At 41.2% G+C, this 10,910-nt stretch overlaps 1 protein-coding gene across 2 annotated transcripts in view; it reads left to right on the top strand.

Annotated features, from left to right (window-relative positions):
* Positions 1-9,443, top strand: part of Nkrf (NFKB repressing factor) — a 14,301-nt gene extending 4,858 nt beyond the window's left edge. Inside the window, exons 2-4 of one of the 2 annotated variants that reach the window (XM_013019858.1) lie at positions 5,028-5,158; positions 6,453-8,276; positions 9,144-9,389. In XM_013019858.1, the coding sequence (XP_012875312.1) occupies positions 5,044-5,158; positions 6,453-8,276; positions 9,144-9,319 (2,115 nt within the window). In that variant the 5' untranslated portion in view covers positions 5,028-5,043 and the 3' untranslated portion in view covers positions 9,320-9,389. Of the gene's footprint in view, positions 1-5,027; positions 5,159-6,452 lie in introns of both variants that reach the window. The other variant, XM_013019859.1, reaches the window with a different exon arrangement.
* Positions 9,444-10,910: the final 1,467 nt, after the last annotated feature.

Below are 10,910 nucleotides of genomic sequence, written 5' to 3'. Positions count from 1 at the left end.
AGGTGGCTCAGTGGTAGAGCGCTTGCCTTGCATGCATGAGGCCCTGGGTTCGATTCCTCAGCACCACATAAGCAAAAAGAAAAAAGCCGGAAGTGGCGCAGTGGCTCAAGTGGTGGAATGCTAGCCTTGAGCTGAAGAGCTGAGGGACAGCGCCCAGGCCCAGAGTTCAGGCCCCACGACCAGACCCAAAAAAAAAAAAATATATATATATATATATACACTCACACATATATACACACACACACACACACACACACATATGAATAAATAGTCCTCAAAGTGTTATCCAAGTTATTAGTTGTTGGGATGTAGGTGCTCTTGTTGTATTTTCTGAAATTTTTGTAATTGAAGCTATTACTTTTAGATACACTATGAAAAACCACTATGTCACTGGGCACTATTGAAAATGCACTATAAAACTTGTGGGTGGGGGTTGGGAGGGAAAACTGGGAGAGAGCAAGGGAAGGGGTGACAATGTCCAAAAAGAAATGTACTCTTTACCTGACTTCAGTAACCGTAACCCACCACCATTCTAACAACAATAAAAAATTATTTTTTTTAAAGAAAAGGCACTATGGAAAACTAATTAAAGCTTTGTTGCTGTGATTTGCTTTACATTTGTAGACCAGCTTCTTTTATCCTTAGCTAGCTATTCTGTGGGTGGGTAATTTTAGAAACAGAGAAAGAAAAATCCTAGTGACCTTATTAAAGACTCTAGGTTAATATTTGCCTTGTTCTTTGAGTAATTGAGCCTTAGATACATACGGTATTGTCTTTTCTATTCTTGCTCAAGCTAGCTAGGCTTCTTTGGTATCATGACTTCCTAATAAAGGACAGACAACCTGACTGTTGGCATCCTACGCAAAGTTTTATTTTTATAGTTTCTGGGAGCTGCTGGGTTTTGTGTCAATTGCAATGAATAGAGAACAGTAAATAGCTATCATAATTACTAGTGCTGGAAAGAACTTGAGAAAAAGTTAAGTTTGAATGGAGCGAGCCCCACTTGTGTCATTCCTGGGCATTGTGTAGCAGGCATACCATGTTCAGTATACATACACACCATACTTGGAACAGGTTCTCATTGAAGGTCTGGAGAATTTTGACAAGAACTCAAGGTGGCTTGGATCACCCGTTTTGGTAGCAAATGTGAGATTCCCAAAGAGTTTCAGACTTCTAATTTTCATCATTTTCATCTTACACTTTGGAAATTGGGCTCCTACATTTGAATGGAAGTGATATATACAGAATTTATAATGTTTTAGAGTTTTGCACAGTTTTTGTTTTTGTTTTTGTCAGTACTGGAGATTGAACAAGTACAGAGCCTTGCCCTGTCACTATTTTCATTTAAGGTTTGTGCTTTACCATTTCAGCCATATCACTTCTGTCTTTTTTTGCTGGTAAATTGGAGATGAGTCTCATAGCCTTTTCTGCCCCTGCTGGCTTTGAATTCCCATGATCTCAGTGCCCTGAGTAGCTAGGGCTACAAGCACCATTACTCTGTATTCCCCACCTAACTTTATTTTCATATATTTACTTAATGAGGAAACTGAGTTGTCACAGTATTTCCCTGGTTCTGGATTCCACTGGGTGTGTTTGCTTTTCTTTTTTGTGTGATACTTGCTCAGTTTTTTTTTTTTTTTTTGGTCCGGTCGTGGGGCCTGAACTCTGGGCCTGGGAGCTGTCTCTCAGCTCTTCAGCTCAAGGCTAGTGCTCTACCACTTGAGCCACAGCGCAACTTCCGGCTTTTTTTTTTTTTGCTTATGTGGTGCTGAGGAATCGAACCCAAGGCCTCATGCATGCAAGGCAAGCGCTCTACCACTGAGCCACCTTCCCAGCCCATCAGTTTTTTTTTGTTTGTTTGTTTTTGCACATAGTGCTCCACCTCTTGAGCCACATGTCCATTCTCTCCTTTTTACTGATTAATTGGAGATACAATTTCTAGGACTTTTCTGCCCCAAGTGGTTCTCACTTCAGTCCTCAAATCTTAGTGGCTTGAGCCACCAGTTGGCTGGAATTATAGTTGCAATAGTGTTTAACATGTTTCTGGGTGTTAGGGACTTGTTGATTAGGTTCAGGTTCAATTTTTGGCAAGAAGAGTTACTTTAAAAATAGTGTAATATGTTGGTGTAATATGTAATCTGTTGGTAATATGTTCGCTCACACCTATAATCCTAACTACTTAGGAGGCTTAGATCTGAGAATCACACTTGAAAGCCAAGGCAGGAAAACCAGTGAGATTCTTACCTCCATTTAGCCAGCAGAAAAAGTGGGCTGCAGCTCAACTGTTAAAGAACCAGTTGAAGGGCTGGGAAGGTGGCTCAGTGGTAGAGCGCTTGCCTTGCATGCCTGAGGCCCTGGGTTCGATTCCTCAGCACCACATAAGCAGAAAAAAAAGCCGGAAGTTGCGCTGTGGCTCAAGTGGTGGAATGCTAGCCTTGAGCTGAAGAGCTGAGGGACAGCGCCCATGCCCAGAGTTCAGGCCCCACGACCAGACCCCACTCCCCCCCCCCCAAAAAAAAAAGAACCAGTTGAAAAAGCCAAGTGAGATCATGAGGCCCTGAATTCCAAGCCCTAGTACTGGCATGCATGTGTGCATGCACATACACACACACAGAGTAGTTTAGTGCATGTCCTATTGCATCAAGCTCAGTTAGTCCCACATTTTTTTTGTGTGCTAGTCCTGAGCTTAAACTCAGGGCCTGCACAGTCCTTGAACATTTGTGCTCAAGGCTAGCACTCTACCACTTGAGCCACAGCTCCACTTCTGTCTTATTGGTGTTTAATTGGAGAGTCTTGCAGACTTTCCTGCCCTGTCTGGCTTCAAACCGTTATCCTTGGATCATAGCCTCTCGAGTAGCTAGGATTACAGGCATAAGCCACCAATGCTAGGCTGTCCCACTATTAATACACTGTTTTCAACTTTCCAACACCAAAATTTTTAAGTGAAATAATTGATATTATTGTAGATTCACTTGAAGTTGTAGGAAACATAAAGAGATGCCCAGTAATCAACTTTCATTTAAACTCCCAGTGGTAACAGGGTTCAAAATTATCATAATTCAACTAGGATAATAACCTTGTCTTCCTTAACTAATTTTACTCCAGATTCCCCCAGGTTTACTAGTGTATGTATAATTTATCATGGTATAGTTTTTGAGATTGCTTAGATTGTATCTGTGATGATCATAATGTTGAATATTCAACACAGAGGTCCTTCCTATTGTCCACATCATATCAGTAATTTACTCTTTTTTTGTTTCTGTGTAGTATTCCGTGGCACGTATGTACCAGAGTTTAACTATTCACCTCTTGAAAGATCTGGGTTGATTATACTTAGACCCTTTAAAAATCAGGCTATTGCTGGGCACCGGTGGCTCATGCCTGTAATCCTAGATACTCAAGAAACTGAGATCTGAGGATTGTGAGTCAAAGCTAGCCTGGGTAGGAAAAATCCATGAAACTCTTATGTCCTTAATTGCACCAAAAAACCAGAAGTGTAGCTATGGCTCAAGCGGTAGAGAGTTAGTCTTGAGCAAAGAAGCTCAAATATAATGCCCAGGCCCTGAATTCAAGCCCCAGGACTGGCACGTGTGCGCGCATGCACACACACACACACACACCACACAATTGTGAAAGTTGATGCACAAGTTTTAGTGTACACATAAGTTTTTTTTTGCTTTTTTGTTTTCTTTTTTTTTCCAGTCATGAGACTTGAACTCTGGGCCTGGGCACTATCCCTCAGCTCTTCAGCGCAAGGCTAGCACTCTACCACTTGAGCCACAGTGCCACTTCCGGCTTTTTTTTTCCTTTTTCTTATGTGGTGCAGAGGAATCGAACCCAGAGCCTCATGCATGCAAGGCAAGGCAAGTGCTAGATCTACCACTGAGCCACCTTCCCAGCCCTTCTGAGTGGTTTATTGGAGATAAGAGTCTCTTGGACTGCCAGGCTGGCTTTGAACCCTGATCCTCAGATCTCAGCCTCCTGAATAGCTAGGATTACAGGCGTGAGCCACCAATGCCTGGCTGCACATAAGTTTTTATAAGAAACTGTCAACTTGTTTTCTACAGTGACTATACCATTTTACATTCCTCTAGCAATGTCTGAGGAATCCAGTTTTTTGCATTCTTGCCAGCATTTGGTATTGTCATTTTGTATGTGTGAAGGGGAGAGCATGTGTGTGTATATGTGTGTGTGTGTGTGTGTGTGTGCACGTGCGCGTGTGTGCGCGTGTGCGCACATGCACTGGTGATGTGATTTGAACTCAGAGCCTCATGTTCTCATTTGGCTTTTCGCTCATGCAGGAACTCTACCACTTGAGCCACAGCTCCACTTCTGGCTTTGTTTGCTTGTTTATTGGAGAGAAGAGTCTCACAGACTTTTCTTCCCAGGCTGGTTTTGAACTGCAATCCTCTTTAGTAGTTAGGATTACAGGCCTGGCTTGATTTTATGTTTCTATATCTTTTTTTCCTTAATATATTTTTTAATTTTAAAGATACTGTACAGGGGGTTACAGTTACATGAGCAAAGTATTGAGTCCATTTCCTATCATGCATTGTTACACCCTCCTTTGTTTTTCCCCTACCATACCTTCCCTCCTCATCTTGTTTCTCTTTTTTTTGGGGGGGGGGTCTGGTCGTGGGCCTGAACTCTGGGCCTGGGCGCTGTCCCTCAGCTCTACAGCTCAAGGCTAGCGCTCTACCACTTGAGCCACAGCGCCACTTCCGGCTTTTTTTTTCTGCTTATGTGGTGTTGAGGAATCAAACCCAGGGCCTCATGCATGCAAGGCAAGCGCTCTACCACTGAGCCACCTTCCCAGCCCATCTTTTTTCTATATGTTATGCTGAAAAATATTATTCTTAAGAATTACTGGTTTCGTAGATAAGTATTGTAGGGCTAATCTTTGGTTTTACAGCCAAATACTGTAAATTCTATATGAGCAGTGATAAGATTTGCTCATTTAGAAGCTTAAAACACACACAAACTATGTCCTTACCTGTTTTAACTGTAGATTATATTTACTTAAATAGGTATAGCCCACACTTGATGGAGAAAATTCTCCAAATGGCTGAAGGTATTGATATTGGGGAGATGCCTTCATATGACCTGATGCTGCCCAAACCTTCCAAAGGCCAAAAACGCCACCTCTCAACATACGATGGTGAGTATACTTGTTTGGGGAAGCTGGGATTTTAAAGGTTTCTTTAAAAACAAATCTATGCACATGTGGTTTTAAATTACATTGGTCACATTGGTTCTTGTACAGAGATAAAAGATTTTTTAATGTAGTGAAGTCTGATTTTTTTTGAGGATGCTAACTAGAACTGAAAGCTAAGAATACTGAAGACATGTTTTAGTGCTGTCCTTGAAGTGTATGTCATGGGACTTCCCTCTAAGTAGAACAACCTTATACTGGGATCAATTGAGCATCTAAGTAACTAAATCCTTTTGGATGGACCTGAAATGGACCAGTTTCTACTGAGCAGTCTTAGGGCAAGGGACTGCCAGTGTCTAGTATTGCCTTAACAGAGTTCTTCCATAGATTTAAATGGGCATTTGTATTTAGCTGTCTGTTCTAGAAATAAAATAAAGCAACTAGCCTGTTGTACAGAATAGCACAGTATTAAGATTTTCATTGAAAAACCTCTGGAATCTTTTGCTAACTTTTTTCTTTGATTTTTTTAAAGTCATAATTGCATAAAATAACATCACAAAGTCACTCATCTCTGATACCAAATAGAAAGGTTTTGTAAATGCCTCTGGTCATCATCTCTGTTACATTAGAACCATCTGTTCCATTTGTAACCCTTCAGTGAGTAGTAAGAGATCGTACTAGAACATCCTTTCAGTACACTTTATGTTCCAGAACAGGTGACGCTATGTTGCACCTATGGTTTAGCTCATTTGATGCAAAAGAACCTTTCAGTCATGCATGGTAATGACCTCCCACTCTTGTTCCAGTGATCTGTTTCCTATCAAGAGTTTGCCCTTAGCAGGGTGCTGGTGGCTCACTCCTGTAATCCTAGCTACTCGGGAGGCTTAAATCTGAGGATTGTGGTTCAAAGCCAGCCCACACAGGAAAACCCATGAGACTCTTTATCTCCAATTAAGCACCAAAAAATTCAGAAGTGGTTCTATGACTCAAGTGGCAGAGCACCAATCTTGAGCAAAAGAAGCTCAGGGGCAAAGCCCAGGGCCTGAGTTCAAGCCCCAGGAGTGGCACCAAAAAATTAGTCTTACCTTACACGTAGAAGGTCAGGGAATACCCCCTCCCTATGGTAAAATATTACATTGATATGAGTCCCTTCACCCAAATGCCTTTGAAGTTTTCATGATGGGGCATTTCTTGTACCAACAATACATCTTGCAAGTAATATGATTGGTACCATTTTCCTGTTTGGGTCTTCTGAAATGATCCCCATTTTAATGAATTGTAAATTTCACTCATTCTATAGGTCAAAATCCTCCTAAAAAGCAAGCTGGTTCCAAATTCCATGCGAGACCTCGTTTTGAGCCTGTACATTTTGTAGCTAGTAGTTCAAAAGATGAAAGACAGGAAGATCCTTATGGCCCTCAAACCAAAGAGGCAATCGAACAAACACATTTTTCCAGCATGCCACGAAACATCTACCAAGATTATACTCAAGACTCTTTCAGTATACAAGATGGGAATTCTCAGTATTGTGATTCGTCAGGATTTATTTTCACAAAAGACCAGCCTGTCACAACCAACATGTATTTTGAGAGTGGGAATCCTCCCCCAAGCAGCACCTCCCAGCAGGCCAACTCTCAGCCAGCACCCGAGCCAGCCTCATCCCAAACATACCCGGAGTCAGTGGTAGCCGAGAAGCAGTATTTTATTGAAAAGCTAACAGCAACTATTTGGAAGAACCTTTCTAATCCAGAGATGACTGCTGGCTCTGATAAGATTAATTACACATACATGCTAACTCGTTGTATCCAGGCTTGTAAGACAAACCCTGAGTATATATATGCTCCTTTAAAAGAAATCCCTCCTGCTGACATCCCCAAAAATAAAAAACTACTCACAGACGGCTATGCTTGTGAAGTGAGATGCCAGAATATCTACTTAACTACAGGTTACGCTGGCAGCAAGAATGGGTCCAGAGATCGTGCTACTGAGCTAGCTGTAAAACTCTTGCAGAAATGTATTGAGGTTAGAGTTGTCCGGCGGAAATTTAAGCACACAATTGGAGAGGACCTGGTAGTGTGTCAGATTGGCGTGCTTTCCTATGACTTTCCTCCAGCTCTAAAACCCCCGGAAGACGTGGTAGTGCTGGGGAAAGATGCTTCCGGCCAACCCATCTTTAACTCTTCCGCCAAACACTGGACCAATTTTGTCATTACCGAAAATGCAAACGATGCAATTGGCATCCTTAACAATTCTGCCTCATTCAACAAAATGTCTGTCGAGTACAAATATGAAATGATGCCAAATCGTACATGGCGTTGTCGAGTGTTTTTGCAGGATCACTGCTTAGCTGAGGGTTATGGAACCAAGAAAACAAGTAAACATGCAGCTGCTGATGAGGCTCTGAAAATTCTCCAGAAAACCCAACCCACATACCCATCTGTCAAAAGTTCACAGTGCCATTCAGGCTCTTCACCCAGAGGATCTGGAAAAAAGAAGGATATAAAGGATCTTGTTGTGTACGAGAACTCCTCGAATCCCGTGTGCACACTGAATGATACAGCTCAGTTCAACCGCATGACGATTGAGTACGTGTATGAAAGGATGACAGGCCTCCGCTGGAAATGCAAAGTGATTCTGGAAAGTGAAGTCATTGCAGAAGCCGTTGGGGTGAAGAAAAGTGTCAAATACGAAGCTGCTGGAGAAGCTGTGAAAACCCTCAAGAAAACCCAGCCAACTGTCATCAACAACCTGAAGAAAGGAACTGTGGAAGATGTGATTTCTAGAAATGAGATTCAGGGCCGCTCTGCAGAAGAGGCTTACAAACAACAAATCCGAGAAGACAACATAGGAAATCAGCTGCTGAGAAAGATGGGTTGGACTGGTGGTGGGTTAGGTAAATCTGGCGAAGGCATACGGGAGCCTATCTCAGTCAAAGAGCAGCATAAGCGGGAAGGGCTAGGTCTTGATGTAGAGAGAGTCAATAAAATTGCCAAGAGAGATATCGAACAGATCATCCGCAACTATGCCCGCTCCGAGAGCCACACAGATTTGACATTCTCCACTGAATTGACCAATGATGAACGGAAGCAGATACATCAGATTGCTCAGAAGTATGGCCTGAAGAGTAAGTCTCATGGGGTGGGCCATGATAGGTACCTGGTGGTAGGAAGAAAAAGGCGGAAGGAAGATCTCCTAGATCAGCTCAAACAGGAAGGCCAAGTGGGGCATTACGAGCTTGTTATGCCTCAAGCAAATTGAAGAGCATACTATATTTTATTTTCTTAATGCCTAATGAGGCAGCTCTGTGGTCAAAAGAAAATGCTACATGTTCTGGTTACAGAGTACTAGTCATTCTTAAGATGTTTCGCCTTGTTCATTTCATGTAGAGCTTTATTAGGTACTGGAATCTGAAGAAATCCATCTTGTACTAGCTTCATCCTGCAGATAATATTGTGCAGTAACTGTGTGTGTCTCTTGATAATGCTATGCCCCTTGGAGTTTAAGTAGTTTGCTCAAGCAAGAATACATCCAAATGGAATTCCACACTGAGAAAGAAATTCACCTTTTAAAGGGCATAGCACAGCAATCTGCAACAATATATATGTCAAGTCAATATTGACTCCAGTTAAATGGCAGTTTTAATTTCCAGACTTCTGGAAAAATGTCAGTTCATTTTTGTATGATCTCTTTTCATCTTTGTGTGAAGCCAGTTATAGAATGTTTAACAGTAAATTGTGCTGTACGTGTAAATGTCAGCTAAACGATGTAAAACTTTCTTAAAAGTACTTTGTTCATTTATTTATAACTTCAAGTCATGTGATTTTCAGAGTATTGAAAGTAATTCACTGTACCTTGTGATCTATAAGTTTTAACAAAATCCTAGTCTTCATGCTGAGAGAGCACTACTTGAGAGAGCAGTTGAAAAGTTTCAAAAACTTTTCATTCAATGGAAGGAAGGAAGTTTGAACTGTTTGTTCTTGGTGCCTTGCAGAGAGACTCACAGCAACTCTCCATTGTAGCTTTGCCATGGTTTGGATGTGCAGCACATCCCAGGCAACCACAGCTGTGGCAGAGCTTGATAAAAGACTGAAGATACATTGGTGCTTTGATGCAAAGGTCAGTTGGCTGGTCCCTCTCTCTCGGGAAAAAAAAAAAAAAGCTTATTAAACCCCCAAAGCCAACTTTGTAACATATTTAAAACTGCTATTTTCGCTTATTTCTGGAATGTAAAAAAAAATGTATAAAAAGAATTAGTGTATGCTTCCTGAATAAACCAAGGAGCCAGAGTTGATCAAAATAGCGGTGTGCTTATTTCTGGGCAGCAGCCTAGTCACGACACTTTGGGTCTTAGATTTGTGCAGAAGGGAAGTGGTGTTTGCAGAAAATATGTCAGTTGTGAAGCGCATGTGGATGGATGTAACAGTTTAGCAGATGGGAACAGAAATCAGTCACCCACTGTGCTTTTTCCTATGCACTAACATTCTAGCTTCAGTGAGATCTTAGGCTAGTCCCTTGTATGTGATTTGGGAGTTACATATCAGATAAATCAAGCACAGCTCCACTTTTCTAAAACAACACAGATGCTATTATTGTTATTTAAGGACCTCGAGTGAGATGATTTTTGAGATGGATCAGGTTGTTTGCAGTGTCTTAAAATGTTCAGCAGGCATAAGAAAGAGTAGTTTCCTTTCCCCCAATGTTTATATTTTACACTGAGTTATAGTTAAATGATTGAATAGAGATTAGCTTTTTCATCCAAATCTCTCTTAACTCATAAGGACCAGTTGTCACTAACAGTGTTTGATACTTGCTTTCTAGTATCTTCCTTTCTGTGGTGTGTGTCCTTTTAAGAAATGATGTATGCATATTATTTTGGCACTTGGTGTATTAGGAATGGCTAAAGGAACTCATCTTGGGAAGCGTTAGAAAAACTTGGGATTTTTCTTGAATAAGTGACTTTGGAGGATTATAAGGTATGAAAACAACTTTTAGCGGGACGCTAGTGGCGCATGCCTGTAATCCTAGCTCCTTAGTAAGCTCAGATTTGATGATTGATTTGAAGCAAGCCCAGGCAGCAAAGTCTGTAAGACTCTTATCTCCAACAAACTACTCAGAAAAAGCCAGAAGTGGCGCCTGTGGCACAAGTGGTCGAGCGCCAGCCTTGAAAACAGAGACTTAGAGACAGCGCCCAGGCCTTGAGTTCAAGTCCCTGGTTTGGAAAAAAGAAAAAGTGACTTTTCACATTTCCTCTTCCCAAAATGATTTTTTGGAGGAAAAAGAGAAATGTTACATTTAAATTGGATTTTAGATGAGCTTTAGAAAACAACTTATTTACTAAAAGGCTCAAACTGGATCAAGCGTATATGAATTTGGTTCCTGGTTTTGAAGGGCCAGATTTTTAAACTTTGTGGATCAGGTTCCGTACTGATGCAGAATTAGATCAAAGTCACTTAACTCTGCTTAAAAAATCTTGGCTTTTTCCTAGCTAATTAGAGATACGAATCTCACAGACTTTGCTGCCCAGGCTGACTTTGAACTGCCATCCTCAGGTCTTAGCCTCCTGAGTAGCTAGGATTAAAGACAGGAGCCACCAGCACCTAGTGTGACAGTAAAATAAAAGTACATACAGATCTATGTAACTCAATGCTACTTATATATACTATATATACTACATATAGATCTAATATATACACTATACACATATATGTATATATATACTGTACATAGTGTATATGTGTATGTATATATAGAGAGTCTC

This window comes from Dipodomys ordii, unplaced genomic scaffold (assembly GCF_000151885.1).
Source record: "Dipodomys ordii isolate 6190 unplaced genomic scaffold, Dord_2.0 Scaffold47, whole genome shotgun sequence".
Classification (NCBI taxonomy): domain Eukaryota; kingdom Metazoa; phylum Chordata; class Mammalia; order Rodentia; family Heteromyidae; genus Dipodomys; species Dipodomys ordii.
The sequence above is the reverse complement of the archived record's forward strand: the minus strand, read 5'-3'. Positions and strand labels throughout refer to the sequence as shown.